General features: G+C 40.4%; 1 protein-coding gene across 9 annotated transcripts in view; it reads left to right on the top strand.

Annotated features, from left to right (window-relative positions):
* adgrb1a (adhesion G protein-coupled receptor B1a) overlaps window positions 1-24,496 on the top strand; it is a 219,712-nt gene that overhangs the window by 174,388 nt on the left and 20,828 nt on the right. For 5 of the 9 annotated variants that reach the window (XM_085472892.1, XM_085472899.1, XM_085472894.1 and 2 more), the window contains 7 exons: window positions 3,020-3,123; window positions 8,925-9,027; window positions 9,239-9,389; window positions 9,723-9,792; window positions 10,043-10,109; window positions 13,353-13,438; window positions 22,466-22,564. In XM_085472892.1, the coding sequence (XP_085329018.1) occupies window positions 3,020-3,123; window positions 8,925-9,027; window positions 9,239-9,389; window positions 9,723-9,792; window positions 10,043-10,109; window positions 13,353-13,438; window positions 22,466-22,564 (680 nt within the window). Of the gene's footprint in view, window positions 1-3,019; window positions 3,124-8,924; window positions 9,028-9,238; window positions 9,390-9,722; window positions 9,793-10,042; window positions 10,110-13,352; window positions 13,439-16,174; window positions 16,235-22,465; window positions 22,565-24,496 lie in introns of all 9 variants that reach the window. The other 4 variants (XM_085472897.1, XM_085472901.1, XM_085472900.1 and 1 more) reach the window with 3 other exon arrangements.

The following is a 24,496-nucleotide window of genomic DNA, read 5'->3' on the forward strand; positions in this document are numbered from 1 at the left end:
AATATAAGTGCATTTCAGTGGGAAATGTCATTAAAATGCCTTTTGTTTTTAACTGAACTTCTTGGCTTGAATGATGGTAATCTTGCTAGGTTTTTTTGTGGAGCCAGTTCTAAAAAAAAAATTCAGCTCCTCCCTTGTCACAAGGGATTGCCACTGGTGGTAGCTCCTCTTATTTGTCAGAGTGGAGTTACATCGGATGCACTGGCCGACACAGCCATAAAAGGCTTAGGGGGTCTAGCTTCAATCAAACCACAAAACTTTAACTTGCCAAGGGAATATGTAAACCACAACTTACATATCTTGGTGTATCCTGAGAACCAGCTCACATGTTGAGAACTGTCTATTCTGCTGTGGTATTAGTAGTAGATGAAATACACTCCAAGGAAAACTTCCCTCACCCCTGCTATAGATATTACTGTAATGGGCTAACCTTATCGCGTGATGTGCTTTGATCAGGCCAAAGCATTTTGGCTTACAACTAGGGAAGGGGATAGAGAACCGGTTTTGCAGAAAACTAGTTCCCAGTAGTCCAATTCCTTGGAATTGTTAATCTGCCTGCCTATCAGTCCCGCTTATCGGTTCTTGCACTTGCAGTAGAATCAACTGATTTCGGTTCACATGTCAGAGGAGGAAAATAGCAGCGCAGTGCATGGATAGGACAAGATAAATAGTAAAGTGGAAAACTGCATCCATAGATCTCATAGATCTGCTGCTAAGCAGTTTTCCACTTTACTATTTATCTTGTCCACAAGCTCATCTTTGATGATACCAGCCCAAACCAGTACTCCACCTCCACCTTGCTGGCGTCTGAGTCGGACTGGAGCTCTCTGCCCTTTACCAATCCAGCCGCGGGCCCATCCATCTGGCCCATCAAGACTCACTCTCATTTCATCAGTCCATAAAACCTTAGAAAAACCAGTCTTGAGATATTTCTTGGCCCAGTCTTGACGTTTCAGCTTGTGTGTCTTGTTCAGTGGTGGTCGTCTTTCAGCCTTTCTTACCTTGGCCATGTCTCTGAGTATTGCACACCTTGTGCTTTTGGGCACTCCAGTGATGTTGCAGCTCTGAAATATGACCAAACTGGTGGCAAGTGGCATCTTAGCAGCTGCACGCTTGACTTTTCTCAGTTCATGGGCAGTTATTTTGCGCCTTGGTTTTTCCACATGCTTCTTGCGACCCTGTTGATTATTTTGAATGAAACGCTTGATTGTTCGATGATCACGCTTCAGAAGCTTTGCAATTTTGAGACTGCTGCATCCCTCTGCAAGATATCTCACTATTTTTGACTTTTCTGAGCCTGTCAAGTCCTTCTTTTGACCCATTTTGCCAAAGGAAAGGACGTTGCCTAATAATTATGCACACCTGATATAGGGTGTTGATGTCATTAGACCACACCCCTTCTCATTACAGTGATGCACATCACCTAATATGCTTAATTGGTAGTAGGCTTTCGAGCCTATACAGCTTGGAGTAAGACAACATGCATGAAGAGGATGATGTGGACAAAATACTCATTTGCCTAATAATTCTGCACTCCCTGTACAGCTGCTGCAGATGGTACATGGTTACATGGTTGCTATGGTGACCAAGACAGTGGCAGACAAGGTTTTGGGAATGAAAAAAGCGAAGGTGTCACGTCTTCATTTTCCTTTATTTTAATTTGTCTGTTCAATATGGAAATTGACTTTGTATGCATACATTGTCCGTGTGTGTGTGGGTGGTGTGTGTGCATTTCTGCTGATTGGAAGTATTGTGGTTTCTTCCTAAATCACCTTGAAGTCACCTTACTGTCAAACTGAAAGCAGAAAAGAAGCAGGAGCATTCTTTCAGAATCTCTACGTGTGTGTGTGTGAGAAAGAGAGAGCGAGAGAGAGAGAGAGAGAGAGTGACATCCTGCTAACCTTTACACCTCTAGTAACTACCTACTCTACACCTCTACTAATCTTATCCTGTGCAGCCATTAAACCAGGCTCAAAGTAAGGCGGTGCGATATGACCAAAATCTCATCCTGATAACAATATATATCACAAAATAGAGCATTTTCTGTAAATTCTGTGAATCTCAGGCAACCTTGTGTACCTGGAGTTGAGTGTTTTGACTGATGCATGAAACTATATATGAGTATTTATTACACGGCGTGGTGCGGGGAAAAGCCGGTTCTAATGTTTGAGTCTAAGGATTATTTTCAGCGCTCTTTTTTGCTCCTCATCCGTAAACTCTCTCCATACTCTTTCACATGATTCTTGCGTAGATGGTAGAAGAGGTTTGTTGTGTTGGAGTCTGTTGTGGGGACCTGTTTGCGGCAAAGTTTGCATAGTAAAGTTTTCTTCTCCATGTCAGACTTTTCATAACCAAACCAGATCCATGCTACAGAGGTAGCCCCTCGTTTAGGAATAAGGTCCTCAATTTGTTTTGACTGGTCTTTCTGTTTCAAGCTGCCTGGTTCTACCTCACCTTCACTGGTCATGCTTGTATTCTCTGAAATGATGAAAAAATATTTCCATAAACAGTGGATTTTGTGACACCACCAAACAAATGATAGCAAATAATATTAAACGGTAGATGTTTTATTTTCGTCATCCATCGTCATATCGCACAGTCCTAGTTTAATGTTTTTTTGTGTGCTGGTGCTTTATTAGCTAGAGTTACACATGATAAAAACTAAATCCATCCATATTACATATAAATTTAATATAGATAGTGGCTCTTTAATGTATTGGCTTACACATTTACCTAACAACAGGAAAATGGACTCCGCTGAATTTGAAACATGGATGACCCAGTTAGGAGGTGAAAACTCAACAAATCAAGCCAACATGGATTTTTCTTTTCTGCTGTCAGCTCTTGTCAAATTCTGTGCACACAACAGATCTGCAAGACCCCACTGACGAGTCCCTCTGACTTTGTTTGCAGCAATGGGCTTTTTCATTATTCACTTTTCACTTTATCAGATAAAGTGGAATAGATCTTGATTGTATTTCACATTTTTCTTTTTTGTCCTCCTTCCTTTTATTTGCAGAACATGGATAAGACACAACTCCCGTCTGTGACACTGATTGTAGGCTGTGGAGTGTCTTCACTGACATTGCTGCTACTCATCATCATCTATGTGTCTGTCTGGAGGTGAGATATTACAGCTTGCATTAAAAATATTAGCACAGGGCTGTGATTAATGTGAGGAGGAAGTGTTAACAACAGACTAGCAGCTCATCAGGTGGGAGGATATGAACCATCTGACTTAAATCTATCAAGGACAAAAGGACAGTGCTACTAAAAGCATGCTTTCTGCTGGTTTTAAGATTTTCAAAGATTGTGTTTCATTTTATTAAAAAGCCTACAAAATTATTAAAAGCTCTTAAATAAGCAGTAGAGCCAAAATCTAATGTAACAGTGTAGATTGAGAATGTAAAATCTTCTACTTTCCAAAGCTGTACCTACAGTATCTTTTCCATTAGTAACTACTTGGATCGCCACAGTTTTCAGAGTTTTCCATTAGGTCATAGCACCTGATACCAGGTAGCATGTCCGAGCATGTCCTAAAATGTGATGTCGTCAGACTGCATGCCACCGATTGGCAGGTTAGTAGCATCACTCGATGAGTCGTGAGAACTAGGGGTGGCTTTTTCCTGATTCAAATTGATTTTAGTTTGAATAATGCAATATCCATTCATTAAATCCTGATTTGGTTTTTAAATATAAATGTATTATGTCAGAAACGCCAGAATCTCAGCGTAAAGCTCACAAAACTATTTCAACAACCACCAAAAAGCCAAAATAGCAGGTACACGGATTCCGCTCAAACATGTAAACACAAAACGAGATCCACGGCACGTACGCGGACATGCCATCATCTCACAGATTCTGAAGCTGCAGGTTTTTCGTCAATCTCCAACCAAAATTCACTGAATCAGCAACAAAAGAAGACCAAAACTACGCTTCACGTTTGAAAGGCATAGTAAAAAGTGCCCTCTTACTTTGGCAGTTTTGCTCACACCATAATAAAATCACTCTTGTTTCACAGCTCTTTCTCTCAGTATACTTCAAGACCAGTTTACCATCAAGAATCTCTATTTTTTATCTCTATCGCTATTACTTGCTTGCTTACTAAGCACCAAACTACCGTAGTGCACAGTGTTATCGGCAACAGTTTTTTTCTTGTCTTCCCGCAAGAAAACCTCATTTCTGCTGTTCAGTACCGAAGAAATTGAAACTTTTATAAATTATGCCAAACTGCAAAACACTTAGCTGTGTAATTAAAACCTCTTGAACTTTGCTCTGCTTCACCTCAGCAACATGTTCATATGTGGTTTAATGTTTTTTTTTTCAGTTTTTGATCTACTGCAGAATATTTTTAAGGCGGTTATCTGCTATAAAAAGCCAGGCCAAGAAAATTTCCTTCATATTTTTTTGTTTCATCCTCTGTTACTTTGACACAAAAGCATCTGCTGTGATGTTTAAACCTCTGATGAAGTCTCACAAGTGTCAGTTTTGTTTTTATACTTAGATATAAAAATATGGATATGTACTGATAAATGATCATAATTATAACTGTCTGAGTCAAAATTGAATTAAATTGAATCAAAGCGAAATCGGGGATCACATTGAATCAGGTTGACGATACCCAAGCCTAAAGAGAGCGTCTCATTAAAACCGAGCCTATATTTCACATTTGTTTAGATACTGAATGGGGAGAGTAATGGTGCCATCCTATCAAATCCTTAAGTCTCTTGATCTATGAGTCTGGACAGAAATGGATGTAAACTGTACCTGAACCAGTTGGTGGAGGTATAGAACAACAAAGAGTTCTAGTTTTCCCCTTTTGAAGTTTAGAAACTGAAAAAACGTGAGCTTTGCTATCATGTACCACAGCAAACTTTGCATTTCTTTGTATCTTTTCTATTTTTGAAGTCACAAAATATATACCATGTTTTTCTTTTACTAGAGGACTAATTGGCTAAGCAGCTGAAATGTGATATAACACCTAATTCTAGTTTTGTTTTTTTGTTTTATTTTTTTTATCCATACTGACTTTTTGGAGTCCTCTAGGGAAAAAGTGTATTCCCCAAGCAGCTGGTCATTTTTTTGCTGGAGACTGACTGTATGCAAGTGAAACCAGAGGTTGCTACACCAAAAACCTCTCTGCTCTGCGATTGTTTTGACTACAGCTGAACAAAAAAAAACACAACTATTTTTGGTTTGCATCGCACTTTTTGCTCTCTTTCTTTCCGCTACCGCTCAATGAGTAGTTTGTGAATGTTTGCAGACAAGTCAGTCTTCCAAGCAAAGGACAGGTAACCATGGCAATCTGTTAGCAACTAAAGCACCCTTTTTCAGTGAAGCACTGTATACCTCTTTGCAACCAATTTCGCATGCTGATTACCACCAACTACTTTCCAAAGTCTTCTCTAGTGAATGGTAGTGGCCAGTTGGGCCAATTACAGGTAGTGTAATGACAAGACTGGTTTTAAATGACATTCTACTGTATGCAGCATGAAAAATAAAAGTTTTCTTACCTCAGTGAATCTTGCACAAAAAGCATGTTCAGTGTATTCTGGAAAATTAATGTAAATTGTAGAATGAATTTAACCCAAAATATACACTATATTTATACACACACATACATACATATATATATATATATATATATATATGTCCGGCTAACCAACCGGACATAGTGGTGGTAGACAAACAGAAGAAGACGGCCGTAGTGATCGATGTAGCGGTTCCGAATGACAGCAATATCAGGAAGAAGGAACACGAGAAGCTGGAGAAATACCAAGGGCTCAGAGAAGAGCTCGAGAGGATGTGGAGGGTGAAGGTAACGGTGGTCCCCGTGGTAATCGGAGCACTAGGTGCGGTGACTCCCAAGCTAGGCGAGTGGCTCCAGCAGATCCCGGGAAAAACATCGGAGATCTCTGTCCAGAAGAGCGCAGTCCTGGGAACAGCTAAGATACTGCGCAGGACCCTCAAGCTCCCAGGCCTCTGGTAGAGGACCCGAGGTTGAAGGATAAACCGCCCGCAGGGGCGTGCTGGGTGTTTTTTTTATGTGTGTGTGTGTGTCAAGCGACAAGATACTGGAATGCCTAGAATTGTACAAGATCAATGGGACCCTAAGAGCCTTCATCAGGAACTCAATGGGGATGTGGCGTACAACACTAGAGGCCAACTCCAAGCCCATAGCACAAGTCACCATCAAGTGCGGGATCTACCAAGGAGATGCTCTGTCCCCACTGCTGTTCTGCATAGGCCTGAACCCCCTCAGTGAGATCATTAACAAGACTGGCTACGGATACCGACTACGGAACGGAGCAGCTGTCAGCCACCTCCTGTACATGGATGACATCAAGCTGTATGCCAAGAGTGAACGAGACATCGATTCACTGATCCACACTACCAGGCTATACAGCAATGACATTGGAATGTCGTTCGGACTGGAGACGTGTAGTCGGATGGTATCAAAGAGAGGGAAGGTAGTCAGAACTGAGGGGATTGAACTACCAGAAGGCAACATTGCAGACATAGAGGACAGTTACAAGTACCTGGGGATCCCGCAGGCAAATGGGAACCATGAAGAGGCCGCTAGAAAGGCTGCAACCACCAAGTACCTGCAGAGGGTCAGGCAAGTCCTGAGGAGTCAGCTGAATGGTAAGAACAAGATCCGGGCCATCAACACGTACGCCCTGCCCGTGATCAGGTACCCTGCTGGGGTAATAGGCTGGCCAAAGGAGGAGATAGACAGAGCGTTCTCACTCCCGAGGCGTAACATGTCGACGTTTTGTCACGTCCCGCGAAAGGAACGCGAAAGGAGACCTTCGGCGTTCTTATGGTACGCGGCGGGTTATGGCTGGAATCCAGTGCAATGACGCTCCCGCGGGAGTAGACGTTCCAGCCCTGTATTCCAGCCCTAAACCTAACCTTATCCCTAGCCCTGACCATAACCTTATTCCTGACCTTAACCAGGACTTTAATGATGTTAAATAGCGTGTTTCTAAGCGATTTGAAGAATAAGAGCGAACATGTGTAGGTTCAGTCCAGACGGTTCTCATATTTCCTCTTTTTCCGAGGTCGTCATTTAGGAACGTGGTGGGTAGCCGAAAACGTAATATGGTGACGATTTGTCACCTAGCGTAAAAAGTTACGCTTTGGGAGTGAGAACGGGTTGAGATAGAAGCCACTGACATAAAGACAAGAAAGCTCCTTACCATGCATGGAGGGTTTCACCCCAAGTCCAGCACCCTGAGGCTGTACGCTAAGCGGAAGGAAGGGGGCCGGGGACTGGTGAGTGTCAGCACCACAGTCCAGGATGAGACAAGGAACATCCAAGAATACATTGGGAAGATGGCCCCAACTGACCGAGTGCTCAGTGAATACCTCAGGCAGCAGAAACCCAAGAAAGAGGAGGGAGACGAGGAACCATCATGGAAGGACAGGCCCCTGCACGGTATGTACCACCGGCAGATAGAGGAGGTGGCTGATATCCAGAAATCCTACCAGTGGCTGGACAAAGCTGGACTGAAAGACAGCACAGAGGCACTAATCATGGCAGCACAAGAACAAGCTCTGAGTACAAGATCCATAGAGGCTGGGGTCTATCACACCAGGCAAGACCCCAGGTGCAGGCTGTGTAAAGATGCCCCAGAGACAATCCAGCACATAACAGCAGGGTGCAAGATGCTAGCAGGCAAGGCATACATGGAACGCCATAACCAAGTGGCCGGCATAGTGTACAGGAACATCTGTGCCGAGTATAACCTGGAAGTCCCGAGGTCAAAATGGGAGATGCCCCCAAGGGTGGTGGAGAATGACCGAGCTAAGATCCTGTGGGACTTCCAGATACAGACGGACAAAATGGTGGTGGCTAACCAACCGGACATAGTGGTGGTAGACAAACAGAAGAACACGGCCGTAGTGATCGATGTAGCGGTTCCGAATGACAGCAATATCAGGAAGAAGGAACACGAGAAGCTGGAGAAATACCAAGGGCTCAGAGAAGAGCTCGAGAGGATGTGGAGGGTGAAGGTAACGGTGGTCCCCGTGGTAATCGGAGCACTAGGTGTGGTGACTCCCAAGCTAGGCGAGTGGCTCCAGCAGATCCCGGGAATAACATCGGAGATCTCTGTCCAAAAGAGCGCAGTCCTGGGAACAGCTAAGATACTGCGCAGGGCCCTCAAGCTCCCAGGCCTCTGGTAGAGGACCCGAGCTTGAAGGATAAACCGCCCGCAGGGGCGTGCTGGGTGTTTTTTTGTCAGACTGGTTTTACACTGTTGAAATATCCTATTATAGTATGAAAAACGTTTCATGCGTGCACGCTAAAAATAATAATAAAATTAAATAATAATTAAAGATAATTTGAACAAACTCTGTCAAAGGAGAGTTTTACAGTTTGCTTCAAACTTGGTTTGAAAAAGTCAGCATTAAGAATCACCTCTTGCATAAGAGTTAGAGATGCACTGACAAAAGGAAAAAAAGGGAACAGACTGCTAAAAACAGAATATACAAAAAAAAGTCTTTGCACTTGGAACCAGATTGTTATTTTGAAGATCACTATATGTCTAGAATCTTTGCATCCCTCTTAATATGTTCTGTTGTTGGAAGAATACAGTGACACTGTAACAGAGTTCTGCTTGACAGATTTAGGGCTAGCACTGTTATGTCACAGTGAGAGTATCTGGGTTCGAGTCCTGCTAGTCAGCTGTGTTTCTTCTGTGTGGAGTTTGTCTGCTCTCCCTCTGTCTGCATGTGTTTCCTCCCACAATCCAAAGATGTTAATAAACTGGCACTATAGAACATCCTCAATTAGTATTTGGTGCTGTGGTGGGAAAATACCACAGCATCTGGAGAAAGCCTTGAAGTTGATGCCCCGATCTTTTCCGTAGGTCTGACTGCTAGTTTCACTCATAGGTGTCTCTTTCATCCTCCTGCAGGTACATCCGGTCTGAGCGTTCAGTCATCCTTATTAACTTCTGCCTCTCCATTATCTCGTCCAATGCTCTTATTCTCATTGGACAGACGCAGACACGGAATAAGGTAAGCCAAACTCTTCCCTAGTGAATGGTAGTAGCCAGTGGTGCCAATTAAAGGTAGCGTAATGACAAGACAGGTTTTAAATGACATTCTACTGTATGCAGTCATATGAGTGAGAGTCACTCATATGACTGCAGTCATGTTCTTTGCCAGAGTATGTATTAATGAATAAAGTGTCTTCATACTTGTTTCCTGTCTTCACCTGTTGTTTCAGATCTTATGCACCCTGATTGCTGCGTTGCTTCATTTCTTCTTCTTGTCTTCATTCTGCTGGGTTCTGACAGAGGCATGGCAGTCCTACATGGCAGTGACAGGCCGCCTCAGGAATCGCATCATACGCAAGCGTTTCCTGTGTCTCGGCTGGGGTGGGCTTTCTCTCTCTCCAATTTTATTTACTTTCTTTCTTCTTGCGCTTATTCACCTTGTTCATCCTGTTTTTCTTCCTTATTTGCTTCCTGCTTTTTTCTTCTCTTCTTTTTTATCCCCTTTCCCTTTTTCCCTCATTGTTCACATCAGTTCCTCCTATATCTTTTTTTTCTTATTTTTCCAGGTTACTGTCCTTTTCTTGCCTAGTTTGTGCTTTCCTTCCTGCTGTTTTACCTTTCATTACCTGTTTATTCTTTTCTTCACTTCCTTTTATGTGTCTTGTCATCTACCTCATAATCTCTATGTTAAAGTCCATTTTTATTTCCTCCCAGGTCTCCCTGCTCTAGTAGTGGCGATCTCAGTGGGATTCACCAAGGCAAAGGGTTATGGAACATCAAGCTAGTAAGCAAGTTGTCCTATAGAGCTGTCATTGTATGCTACCTCTTCTTTAACTATTAATGGCAGAGTATTACACATGGCTGAAGGTTTGTTTGCTGTGTGTAATTGACCTCTCTCTTTTTTCCTGTCTCATCGATCATTCACTTCTTTTTCACCTCATTCAAACCCTTCATGTTCCTGCACTTTCTCTTCAAATCTCTCCCACATTAATTCCCTCTCTCAACCTCCATGTTTTCCTGCTTCTTTCTTGTAGCTGCTGGCTGTCTCTGGAAGGAGGTCTTCTCTATGCATTTGTGGGACCTGCTGCAGCCGTAGTCTTGGTATTTTTTCTACCCTTTTTAGTCTATGTTTGTATTCAGTGCATTAGTTTAACCTGTAGCTATAGCTCCCATCATGTGCCAATTTCATGTGTGTATCTGCTTAATGATTTATTAAACCTAGTAGTCATTATAGTAGTTGCTATACATTTTAATCATTCTAACAGTCTTGGTACTGGTGCTGTAAACAGATGATAAAAGTGCAGGATTAAAAGAAACTCAGAATTAAAATTGAAATATTGACCCAGGACAATAATATTATAATATTATTATTGTGTTTAAGCATTACTGTACATCACCATTTAGACCTTTGGACAATGACTAGTGCTGGAATCTCAGTGTAACATAAAATAAAACATTGAAAACATTGCACAATTGGATATTCCCTTTCCCTGATCTTTCATTTTTTCTGTCTCCTCTTATCATGCTTACTTCCTCCTCCTTTTCCTGCTCTTCCCTAATATTATTTACCTTTTTTCCTGCCCTCCTTTTTTTCTTCCATTTCCCTGTCAATGTGCTTCGTTTTCATCTTTTTCTGCCCCACGTCTTTATTTTCTCCTTAGTCTTTCTTTCCTCCTCTGTGTCATCCATGGCACTTTCCTGCCCTTAATCCATCCTCTTTAGTTCCTGTCTTCTTTGTTGTCTTTTGCTACCTTCCATTCTTATCTTACTTCCTTCTTTACTCCCTTGACATTTGTCATATTTCCATGAAGTTTTTATCCCTTTTTTCTTTTCATCCCTTTTTCATCTTCTTGTTTTCCACCTTTAATCCTCCTGGATTTTTTTTCTTGTATTGATTTGTCTCTTTTCTATCTCTTCTTTTTTCTAGGCTGTTTATTTGCCATAATAATCTCTGATGTTTATTAATTTTCCTATTAATTTTATTCTGCTTCATTGTCTATGCCTCATTTGCTTCTTGCCTTTCCTGCTTTCTATATTTTTACGTCATGTTATTTATGCTTCCTGCTGTCTTTTCTTTCTTTCTTTCCTACTTCATCATTTACCTCCTGTTACTCTCATAATTTTTCTTTGTCCATATTCACAGTATGTTCTTCTCCACCTTTTCCTTTTATCATTCCCTTTACTTCATTCATGGTTTTCTAAATACTGCCACCTAACTTAATAGTTTTTTTTCTAGTTTACAGCACATACACATTTATCATTAGAACAATAATAATAATAATAATAATAATAATAATAATAATTTACAGGTAATTCCAGTAAAATCTGGGTGAGACTGAAATCCTTGCCCATTCTTCTTTGCAAAACAGCTCCAGCTCAGTCAGATTAGATGGACAGCGTTTGTAAACCATCCCATTGTTGCCCTGGCTTTATGCTTAGGGTCGTTGTCCTGCTGGAAGCTGAACCTCCGCCCCAGTCTCAAGTCTTTCGCAGACTCCAAGAGGTTTTCTTCCAAGATTGCCCTGTATTTGGCTCCATCCATCTTCCCATCAACTCTGACCAGCTTCCCTGTCCCTGCTGAAGAGAAGCCCCCCCAGAGCATGATGCTGCCACCACCATATCTGACAGTGGGGATGGTGTGTTCAGAGTGATGTGCAGCGTTTTGCATTTTGGCCAAAAAGTTCCATTTTAGTCTCATCTGACCAGAGCAGCTTCTTCCACATGTTTGCTGTGTCCCCCACATGGCTTGTGGCAAACTGCAAACGGGACTTCTTCTGGTTTTCTGTTAACAACGGCTTTCTTCTTGCCACTCTTCCATAAAGGCCAACTTTGTGCAGTGCACGACTAATAGTTGTCCTATGGACAGATTCCCCAACCTGAGCTGTAGATCTCTGCAGCTCGTCCAGAGTCACCATGGGCCTCTTGGCTGCATTTCTGATCAGCGCTCTCCTTGTTCGGCCTGTGAGTTTAGGTGGACGGCCTTGTCTTGGTAGGTTTACAGTTGTGCCATACTCCTTCCATTTCTGAATGATCGCTTGAACGGTGCTCTGTGGGATGTTCAAGGCTTGGCAAATCTTTTTGTAGCCTAAGCCTGCTTTAAATTTTTCAATAACTTTATCCCTGACCTGTCTGGTGTCTAAATCCAATCGAGAATCTGTGGCAAGATCTGAAATCTGCTGTTCACAAACGCTGTGCATCTAATCTGACTGAGCTGGAGCTGTTTTGCAAAGAAGAATGGGCAAAGATTTCAGTCTGTAGATGTGCAAAGCTGGTAGAGACATACCCTAAAAGACTGGCAGCTGTAACTGCAGCAAAAGCTGGTTCTACAAAGTATTGACTCAGGGGCTGAATAATTACACACACCCCACTTTGCAGTTATTTATTTGTAAAAAATGTTTGGAATCATGTATGATTTTCGTTCCACTTCTCACGTGTGCACCACTTTGTGTTGGTCTTTCACGTGGAATTCCAATAAAATTGATTCTTGTTTGTGGCTGTAATGTGACAAAATGTGGGAAAGTTCACTGTAATTAGCCACTGTAATTAAGCCAAGTTGTACTGGCATCAGAAATAGCAGTTTTAATAATCATATTCATATGCTATATCAGGTATATATGTAGAAATCTTATAAGATGTTAAACTTCCAGCTTCTCACAGCTGTTGTTGTATTGACCTATATTAACCCCCCTGTAGTGTTTGGCCCAAACCAGAATTAAATCACAGACAAACTTCAGCAGAAAGCGCACTGCAGTGACACCGTCCTTGTTTTGATAATCAAATCTATTAGCTACAGTTTCGGCGATTCACTTCCCAATTTGCCTCTCCTCACCACAAGTGAACAGCTTGTTTGGGTGTCCTTATTTTCCACAAGCTGCTTCTCTAATAAAGAGCTACCTCTGCAATATGCAGACACCCCGGAACACTATCGGAGTGGATTGTACCAGAGAGTTTTATAGAGGGCAATTGTTCAAGGCAGTAAGACTGTATGAATTAAAAAACCACCACCTTTGATTTTGCAGAGCTCACATTTTATGTATTTTTTTTAGCGTACCATTTCAATTAAAAATAATGTCTGTGTTAGTTTTCTTTTAACGTTCATTCTTCATTTTGTGACACTAATATTTGGCCTGGTACCAATTAGTATTTGCAATGCTAAACCTACAGTAAGTACAGCTAATGTGCGATGTGACTAATTTATATGCATACTGCTGCCATCGTCTCATTATGATGAACATCACCACCATTGCTTTCCATTACTGCCATCACCAGAGCAGTGCTGCATGCAGTGAAAGTAATGAAAGTGTCTTTGCTGCGCTTTAATCTTGTACCTCTTCTCTTCGGCAGGTTAACATGGTTATTGGGATTCTCGTTTTTAACAAACTGGTGTCCAAAGACGGAATTACTGATATGAAACTAAAGGAGAGGGCGGGGTATGCCTTATACCACACATCCATTTTACACAGTGACCTATAACCAGCCTCATTGCTCTAGGTAGTGGCTGAGACCGGTGCAGTTATCAGCTTCTAGTCTGAAATTGTCCCGGGCCATTATGTCATTGGCAAATTGGTTGAAGAGAACAACATTTTTAATCCGAAGAAGATGAAGTAAAAAGAAGATTCAGAAATCTGGCTGAAATTATATTAAATGAACAAGCAAAAGAAAATATACTGTTTGTTTTCACACATGTGTGAGTTACGTGACACTGCAGACAGAAGACAAATAAAATGTGGAGGCTGTCTGGTTATTGGTCCTGCACAGACTGAGCAAGATGATGTCTCATTTCATTGCTTTCCTTTTAAGTTTCAAATGTGTCACATTTTCCTCCAGCTGCTCTTTCTTTGCAGGTGTTGCTCTTAATGTGAAGTTCTATAAACCCATCCATGTCTTTTTTTCACCCGTTTGGTTGTTTCTGGTAAAGGGAAGCAGGGACTTTAAGCAGCGAGACCTCACTGTAAAGGGAAAGCTGGCTTATTACGACTGGGATTGTATTCTAGCTCTGGCCACAATTTCTGTTTGTGATAATGGCATTTTAATCAAAGTTTTGGAAAGAATGGAAATGTGAACAGTGAAGACAATTCAAGTCATTGAATGAACCCAATAAAACAATACATGGAAATCATAATATTGAATTTTATCTCCTTAGAACTTAATAGAATACCTTCAAATAGAGTCACGTTCTTTGAGGAAAGGTATAACTTGGAGCAGGGGTTGCACCCTGCTATCATGATTAGCATTGATATAGCTTTTTATCTACAGGGATGAAGTGAAATGCCAAGCTTCTCAATTGCCAGATTTCAAACTCAGTGGCAGTTTCCAACAATTCATGGGAGTTTTCCAGCTGCCAGAAAAATTCATGGAAAACTGGTCTCATTTTATTTTGCTTCGGGAAAAATACCATGAGACGTGTTTCATTCACACTTTATGTGTATATTGTTATCATTACTGATAAACCCCTTGGCCAAAGCAAAAGATATGAAACCTAGTAGTAATAAACCATAAATGTATTTCAAATTTACAATAACTTGAAGTAGATATAGTATTTTTTATTAATATTATTATTATTAGAATTAGTAGAATAAGCAGATAAATGCGTCTGATATTGTTCATAAAGACACAGTGCAGCATTTTGGGAAATATACTTTAGCATTTGTTGAGAAACCTTAGGTGTGTGGACTGCCAACATAAGGGTGGGAATTCTGGGAATCTGGGGGCAATACACCTTCCAGCAACTTCACAGTTGTTTGTGTCATGTGTCAGAAATCGTCTTCGCATGGACCAGTTCCGGTAACTGGACCTTAACTGGTTCATGGTCTGTCACATCAGTATCACGTTTATTTGATGTGTATTCAATGATGTGACACAGCCCACTATGTCTTACAATGTTGCAATGAAGAATACTGGAGGGAAGGCGCAGGGCTACTGGCTAAAACTTCAAATGCAAATTAGAAGACTTATATAAATTAGACTTGACTGTGGACTTACAGCTAGTAAGGACAAACGAAAGGCAGAGGACGAGGTCAAACTTTAGTGCAAATTTGAATGATGAGCACTGGATGAGATTTTGTGTTTCTTAAGTGGTGTTTCAGCAAACACCACTCAACTCTTGGATTTACAGTGCTGTGAAAAGAAAATATGTGCCATCTTCCTGGTTTTGAAGGTTTTTTTTTTTTTGCATATTTGTCATACTTACATGTTTCAGATGATCAAACAAAATTTTGTCCGGTCATCAGCACTGACCTTAAGAGAGGCCTGCAGTTCTTCAGATGTTGTTCTGGGCTCCAGGATGAGTTCTTGATCACTCTCACAGTAATTTTTGTAGGCCAGGCACTCATGGCAAGGTTCCCTGCAGTTTCCTCCATTTGTGACATATTTAGGTGTCAAAAACTAAGAAATCAGAAATGAGGAAAATACTTTTTCAAAGCACTGCAAACTAGTTTTGTGTCCAGCTGGACACGGTGTGTTAATATGATAGCTCTGGAGTTGCTGGAAGGTGCATTTGTACAGTTGTCTAACATGTTTAATGCTGCTTTTAGTTCATGCATTATATCAGTCCTATCACCTGACTATTGGTTTGTCAATTGACAAAATAGGCTGCATCTGATAGATGGGCGTAATACCTTTGACACTACCTGCTGGATAGTGAAGACTGAAGCTACATACAGAAACATAGGTTTAACGTACTTTAGCATTGGCAACGTTTCTCTGACCAAGAGAATATGTCTTTCTTTTATATCCAGTCTAAAGCAAATAAGCATGCTTTTCAGGATGTTAGACTGTTTCTTAGTGCATCAGAGCCACAACCCAGAAAACCTGCTTAGAAAAATCTTGTTATGTACGTAAATGTTACAATTTAGTTTCTTTAAAAGATATGAATACTTAAAAAGTATATTTGCCTAGGTAGGTAGTGATGGCAAATGTCAGTAGACTGATGGTGTAGCTTCTAAAAATTGGTCAGAGCACAGAGCAGACATGTACCCTGCTGCCCTTTACCTCGCAGGCTGTTCTGTCCCCATTGGCCATGTTGGTGCATTCAGATGTTATTTTATTTCTCTCTCTGAAAAACATGTTTGCGTTCTTCAATGATCTCTCTGTTCAACTGTACTTGTTTTTATTCTGTCTGAAATGTCATGTTTGAGTTTGCACAGAATCCCCTCTCTCTCACTCAGGGCTCTCCAATCAGGGACACATCAGTCTCAGAAGCCCCCTCCCTTGTCATCGGTGATTGGGTAAAAAAAATACCTGCCCATTCCACCCTCTCTGTAGTGTATGGTTTACCAGCCCTATCAATTGCCAAACCTGCAGAATCCTCTAGCAAGCTCCTCTGATTGGCTTACTATTATTTCCTGCCTATTCACCTCACTATTGATTTTCCAATTGATCCTGCCTCCCATTAGCTGGGTAGAATAACACAGTGCCTTAGAGTCTGACAGTTTCTGTAATGCTTTTTATAGAAAATGTCTTTTTTCCAATAACTCGTGCTAAATGCATAGCGGTAATATTAATCTTTTCTGTATGCTTGAATAGTATGAGAATGTGTGCGTGTACCAAGTTAAAATGGTTGTCAGGATTTTATCTCTGTTTTTGTATTCCGTAACTGATGGCGGAACGCATAGCCTGACTGACAGCATGAACTGGTGAGACTGTGTCTTGAATTTATTAGAACTTAATTGGGAATATAAATGTCAGAAATGAATATCTGGTTACATCTGTTCAGAGTGATCGCTCAGGCTATTTTGCTAAGCTATTTAGTTGTGGCCTAACAAAATCACAGAAGTAGAAGAAATTTATGTTATTATTTCATGTTTCAATTAAACTTGATAGCACAGACGTTTTTGACCTTGGAATGAGTCATTCTAATTTTAGTCTTGCTTGCTTTGCTATTGAGCTTTCATCAGCATGCTCCAAGATATGGCTCATATTGTGTGCTTCCATACTTGCACTTTACTTGAGTGCATAAATACAGTCAGACAAGTATGGCTACATGATGTGCACAAGAAATACGGCAGTGTTACGCTTCTCTCCCTCAGTGGTTGTAGATCATCAGAGATGAGAGATGAGAACCACGTCTACTGGCGGGCATTGACAGTAGACATGTTGTGGTGTTTAGTGCTGTAACAGTTTTGCAGATGTTGACAAAATTAAGTGTTCAATTCGAGAAAACCCTACCCTGTTGAAATTGAAGTACTATTCTATTATATTTGTAACTTACCATGAGTATCTTGAACCACAATAACAGTCTTCATGTAACCCAAATACTTACATGACAAGAGGTGGCACTAATTGTAAGGGCACCATCTTCTTAAAAAATTGTCTTTATGTGTTATTTTTTTAAGAATAGCTATATTGACCATAACTGGATTGGACAATCAAAAATGTCACATCATTTATTCATAAAAGTTTGTTACTTAACAGGTAAATTATTTTGGGGGGTTTTCTATCTATTTAAATTTTTGGAGAAAAGATGGACGTAGCTAGTGTGACCTTATGTGTCGGTTTCTGAACTTGCATTTTAGAGTTTCAAGATAAACATTTCTAATTTTGCCATCTTGGTATGAAAGAAACGTGATATTATGAGAAGTTGCAGGCCTGACTGAAATTGCTTGTTTATTGGCTAATCGCTTGTGAGTGACAGGTTGTTAGCTAATGAGCAATAGCATGGCTAAACCTTTTTCCATCATTTTTTATTTTGTATTATACAAATATGACTGAGACAATGAACTCGGGGCCAAAGTGTTTACAGAGATCAAGAAAGAAAGTCTTTTTAACCTCTTTATTACCAGGCTATAAAAGTGGTTGACTATTCTAGCATAGAGTCTATAGGGACTGCTTTATTCAAGGCTGTGTCCAGTGTAGATGCCAAATCATACATTGATTTACTTTGTGAACTTTTCATTCTGTGACTCTGAAATTTGTTGTTCTTTGCTTGGTAGAGTAGAACAAAATAGTAAAGAAGGATGTCTAATGTTCTAATCTCATTTCCATCACATGACTCTTCTCAAGCATCCAATCCAAAACATGTTTAATGAAGTTAATTAAATATGTAGAATGATTAATTGCACAGCAGGGTCCCCACCAAACAGGTCCAAAACAGGTCAGCCTGAACGTCAGATGGGCCTCGCCACTGAAAATTAAAGGGTAATTCAATTAGAAAATTACAACAGACAAGAGAGGCCAAATCAAATCAGTGCTAGAGCTCCTTTCCTCCTTAACGAACATTAAATGGTTTCAGTCATCAGGCCGTATATTTACAGGTTGTAATAGAGGGTTAATCGAACATTTAGCTTTGAGAACCTACCATTTGCTCTGAAATCTTATAAAGTCTATAGACAGGTTTATGTTTGACCAAAGGATTACCTTCCACCTGATTAATGTAATATTTGTCTGTGAGCTGCACATTATTTATTTACTGAGCTTAATGCATGTCACCCCACCTGCCAAATGGCCACCTTTTGCCTCTCAATCCTTAAGACCAGGGAAATGGTGTATTTCACAAAGTGTTGATTGCTTTTTAATATCACTGCCTGCAGTGTACATTTAGTGCCTGTATTGCCCTTTAACTTGAAATTGAATTTCTTCCATTATGTGATTTTTAATCCTGGCATCCATAGGCTACAAAAATCGATTCCCTCAGCTCCTCTGCTCTAATTGTTGTTTAGCAGAAGGCCATATGGCAACAGATTAGTTTGTTATTACTTGTCAATATTGCAAGCATTGTAGTCAGTCTTTGTCTAGCAACAGCAGCGGTAGGAGAGCTGCAAACAGAAGAATTTTGGGAGGAAAGCAAAGCGATGTATTTTCATGGTGATCACACCTGCAAATCAACTAAATTTATTTTGTTTATTTGTTTGCTTACTTTTTGAGTGCAAAATTATAGAAATACATGTAGAGAGTCAAAATCTTTAAGTAGGGATGGGAATTGATAAGATTTTAGTGAGTCCGATTCCATTATCGATATCACAGATTGATTCACTTACGAGAGTCAACACCATTGTTAAGCAGCAATAAAAAAAACTTCATACATGTAAATTAATTGCATGCTTCGGGTCAAAAGTTTGTGCATGTATGCTATTTATCTGCTTTATTGTTACCAGTGTTGTTGTCGTTACTCAATGTTGCACAGAACACTTTCCTCAAAGGAATGCAGTACGTTACTTAATTACTCTCATGAAAATAATGTAATTCGTTATACTACGCGTTACATTGCTTTCATGTTAGTAAATAGCTGAAACATACGGTCTCATAATCACCGTTTAAAAATATAAATCTGAGGCTACAACCCCATGCACTAACACAAATCCCTAATAAGGACACGCATCTCTAAGGCTACATTCACACTGCAGGCAAAAGCGCATCAAATCCGATTTTTTTGACCCTATGCGACCCATATCCGATCATGGTCTGACAGTGTGAACAGCACAAATCTGATATTTTCAAATCCGATCTGGGTCACTTTCGTATGTGGTGCTGAATCCGATACATATTCGATGTTTTAGAAAGCGACTGCTGTTTGAACGGTGATGTCGCATTAAATCCGTCTTTTACGTCACTGACACAAGACAGACGCTAATTATCAGCGCCGGAGAAGCGCCCACGAAGACATTGTGAACGCTTCCTGGCCATCCCGTGTAGATGTCAGTGAAACTGTTGGGAAGACAACGTGAACATTTTATTTGTACTGTATAATCTGCAGATTCTGACAGAAATCTGTAACTATCTTTTGAAGCACCGCTCCTCTCTAAAACAGCAATAAGGATAATTATTAGGTTATTTACATTATTATGTAAATAACACAATAACTTAAAGCAAAAATTGGGAAACGTAAAATCCGAAGTCTTTATATTAAGGGCCATCAGTCAAGCAATATTGTTTGCTCTGGGTCTAAACAGAGCGCATTGTGTGTGACGTCTTCTTTTGCGCATGCGGGCACACTAGAGCACGTTTGCTGTCGCATTTTATTTGTAGTGTGAACAAGCAGACAAAAAAATCGGATTTGAGCAAAAAATCGGTATTGAGCATTAAGACCTGCAGTGTGATCGTAGCCTAAGATCTTTCTGTTAGTAGAATACAAAGCTGACCGCACAAAGCAAAGATGACAACCAGAATAAAAAAGCGGTCACTAGTGATGCAGATTTTATGATTAGAAACAAATCAAATCAAATCAAATCAAATGAACAGGTAGAAAAGGAGGCTGCAGTCTGGCTGCTTGTTACCAGTTGATGTTAGGCTGCTGGCGTTCTTGGCTAGCTTAGCATTAGCATGCTGTCTGTGCAGATGCTTTCAAAGAACTGACTGAAGAAGTCACTTGATGAGTGATGAAACGTTTCTCCCACTTAAAACGCTACGTCCAGATGAATAGAATCAACTTTTTGGGGAATTTCTTACCTGGATGATTGAGCATGCATCAAGGCAACCGAAGCTGTGTTAGCAGCATAATGCAGTTGGATGCAGTTTTCCACTTTACCATTTCGTCCTTTTGTGCAATAAAAATAAATGTCCATATCCATGCTTTAGACTGCGTCGCTATTTTGTTCCTTTGACACTTAAACTGAAATCAGCCAAAGAACTGATAAACGGGATCAATAGGCAGGCATTTGACTACTGGGAACAAGGACCAGTTCTCGATTCCCATCCCTAGCTTTAAGTGAACTAATTAAAATAGAAATCCACCCAAACATCACGTTTGACCACCACTGGGTCCATTTGATACTTCTGAGAATAACTCTGGCACAAACAATGTGGCCCACTGAGAAATATCTACTTGCTGTAATGGAAATGTAAGACAAGCAATGCTTCAATGATCCAGAAAATCAATGGTAAACATTTGGTTTTGGTTTCAGAGCCCTGTATACACAATCATTTCTTTACTTGACACTGACAGTCTAGAGGCCAAACATTTGAGTCAAAAACAAGAGTTTTGTTTTTGACAAAACCTGCAGACAGACAAAGACTTTGGCGAACATCAAAACCTCTAACATTCACCGCCAAACCCTTTAGGTTATCACCTTCAGTAACTAAATGATAACATTTTACATCAACGCTGTTTCACGCATTCTGTTATGAGAAATCTATGTGCACAAAGTGATGTGTTTTTAAGCCTAGCCCTGAACAGGTTTCCTCCAACTTGATGGAAATGGTCAACATACATGTGTAAGACTTGAAATCTTAGAACTGGATTTGGTATTTCTAAATACAAGGTGCAACTTGTTAAAGAACATTTAATCAGATACTTGTGGGGGTGTATGTATATATTTGTGCATCCAGTTCTGTCTTTTTCAAATATTAAACATCTATGATGTACAAATCATTCCACCCAGGAAAAAGAACATCTCAAAGAAATCATTAAATGCCCCAAATTACCATGGCATTCATGCCAAATGTAAGTGTAAGTAAGCTTACATGATACTTAAAGTTAGGATATGCTGATATCTCAGCAAATTGCTGAGTGAGAACACCATTAGAAATATTTTCAGACAGTCTCAGATAAAAGACTTTGAAGAAAATGTCAAAATGTGAAATAGACATGACTTTGGCTTGCATTAACTTTGTAGCTCCGATTTTGGCTGGGTGGCCATGAGAACAGAGACAGCTTTTTGTTGACTTAAATCAGGGGTGTCAAACTCAAATACACAGAGGGCCAAAATTCAAAGCTGGAACAAAGTTGCGGGCTAACATTAATATTTATTGGGGAAAAAAATTCTTCGTCCAGATATAAGAATGAATCTTTTCTTATGGACTCAAACAAGTTTTGCTGAAAAACTGAATATGGAACAAGCAAAGCTTAATACTAAACAATACATATATATTAGCTGTATAACACCAGTAGGCCAGCTCTAATAGTAATTTGGTATGGCTTCGGGCCAGAGTTTGATACCTATGACTTAAATCATTGTTACATACTGAATGCATTGTTGACATGTAATCTTGACTCAGGGATTGTATGGAGCCAGGTGCGTTTGAGTGTGTCTGTGCGAGTGTGTGAGAGAGGGAGAGAGAGAGCATCTTTGCATACAGGCTTGGCGTTTACTCAAAACCAAGCACAAAACCAGCACGTGATCATGGTCTGAGCGGCAGTGATGTCAGTCCTGTTCAGGATTGGCATTTGACTGAAGCTTTATGAATTACAATGAGAGCATGCCAGTGAGCGCCAACTCCTTCATGCCACCGGCTGGTTATTTGTGAGGAAAATCAGACATTATGTTTAATAGGAAATGCTTAATAATTGAGCAATCTTTGCCCCACCTCCCCTGCCCCTCAGCCAAACACGGGTAAACCCAAAACCATCCAACAACTGTACAATAGCCCTGAGAGAGAGACTGTGCGAGAACACTGTGCGAGAACACTGTGACTCACTGTGCGTGCGTGGCTGTATGTGTGCTCACGTGCATCTGTGCGAGTCTGTGTGCAGGTGCATCTGTATCTGTTTGTGTATGTTACAGCGTGTTAATTTGACTTTGCAGTCAGATGACAGTGCCACTGTACAATATGACGCTCAAATGTGCCAAGTGCGGAGTTATCTCTTCGGCTGACGTTTCCACCACAGCTACCAGTAACGCCATGTTAGTCCTGCTAATTATTTTTCCTTAACTCCTCTTACCTCTGTTCTCTCCTCTACCTGCCTTCTTCTCCCTCACTTGATTGGTTCTCTGTCCTTTATCCTTCTGTCATTTTTTTCTCCCTCGTGCACTAGCAGGGAGGATTTTGTTCTTGAGGGTTATGTGCTCTTACTCAAAGCAAACTTGTGTTAGCTGTACCCATGTAAATAGTTTTGCATATGTGATCGATTGAATGAGAATGAGAAAGCGTGTTTGTGTGTTTGTCTAATAGGAGATAAAGAAGCAGATATTGAAGGGGTATTAGCATATACTTATATTTATTGTCTGTCTGTGTGGGTGGGCGGATGTGCCTTGCTGTCATCTGTAAGTTCTTAGGTTGACCATTATGTAACTATTGCCTGGGCAATAGTTTTCTGCTTTTAGAGACTGTGCTGATAGAATCTGATTAGAAAAAGGGAAGGTAGTTGTCCTCTTTTTTTGCAGTATGTCTGTTACACTTTTCTAAAATCCAGAAATACGACCAATAGCCACAGGCTTAAGGTAAACCCATTTTGCTCATTTACAGCTCTATATTCTACATTTCTTGGACACTCCTACATTTATAGTTCAACACAATCCTCATCTATGTTATACTGGACCTCGGGGCCACCCTTTTGTCAGAAACAAGCTGGTTTTGTTCTTCAAGTTTAAGCAAACTTTCTTCTAAATGGTTTGCTGCCCAGAGAAGGTTTGAGCAGCTAGTTATTGGGACAGAGACATTATATTACAAAATAGCATATGTTCAGTACTCTGTGGGATTTGCACTGAACTATTATTATACATTTGCACAGACCTGCCTATTCTGATTTTGAAACAAAGTCGTCCTCCTAAACTTTAAACAAAGCTAAGGAGGACGTTTTTTACTCCCTCAACCAGCTCCATTCACATTTCCTGTAGTCTAAAAGACACAGTGCATACTTCCAGCTTCTATGCTGAGCAGTTATTGGCTGGTTTTGCTTTATTCTACTCCTAAACATTTCTGTTGGGCTTGGGTTGTCAATTTAGAGGGCAGGTGATAGGGGTGGGCGATATATACGATATACAATAGAAACGATATAAATTTGGCCAACGATAGAGATTTTGACTATACCGCTCTATCGCGATAGCGCATGTTGATGATGTCGTTAAGCTGCGCCTGTTTTGGTCAAAAGCATCGCAGCGGCTACAACCATTATAATCTGCAAATTATGCCGGGCGACAGTCATAGCAAAGAGATGAAGCACTTTTGAAATATGGGGAAAGCCAAAAACTGCGCTTCCTCCACTTCCATAACATTGATTCATTAATGCTGAATTCTCTCGCAGCTGCTCTATTTCCATGTTGTTGCAGTATATTAATAACTAACCTCGTATTGTGGATGAATAATCTCAGTTGTTCTCCTGACTGAAGTTTGGCCCGTGTATAGCATCCTGCTATGCGATTGTCCCTAAAAACATTTTTTAAACAAATTTCTGCACGCCCAAATCGTTTCGAGGTCAGTAAGCACAACCAGAATTCATACATAAGGCACACTCTCGATTTTTGAGAAAATTAAAGGATTTTAAGTGTGCCTTATAGTGTGGAAAATACGTTATACAGAAGAAAAGAATATATCGTGATATATATCGTTACAGCACATGCTTCAAATTATATCGCGATATGAATTTTAGGCCATATCGCCCAGCCCTAGTAGGCGATTAAATGCAGTACTTCATTTTCTTGATCAGAAAGTTCTTATAGTGCCCAGATGTGTATTTTTGCCTCTGTGCTGATTTTGAGATGCTTTACTTAAACTCGGGCCTGGGCTGTAATCACAGGTACAGGAATTTGTCCGTTAACGTTTGACCAAAATATTCCATGCTAACTGAAAATTATTACAGGTGACTACCTGCTTGAGCTGGTCATTATTATTATTAC

Source organism: Copadichromis virginalis, linkage group LG11 (assembly GCF_057382275.1).
Source record: "Copadichromis virginalis isolate Kocher_CV1m ecotype Utaka linkage group LG11, C_Virginalis_male_GT1.1, whole genome shotgun sequence".
Classification (NCBI taxonomy): domain Eukaryota; kingdom Metazoa; phylum Chordata; class Actinopteri; order Cichliformes; family Cichlidae; genus Copadichromis; species Copadichromis virginalis.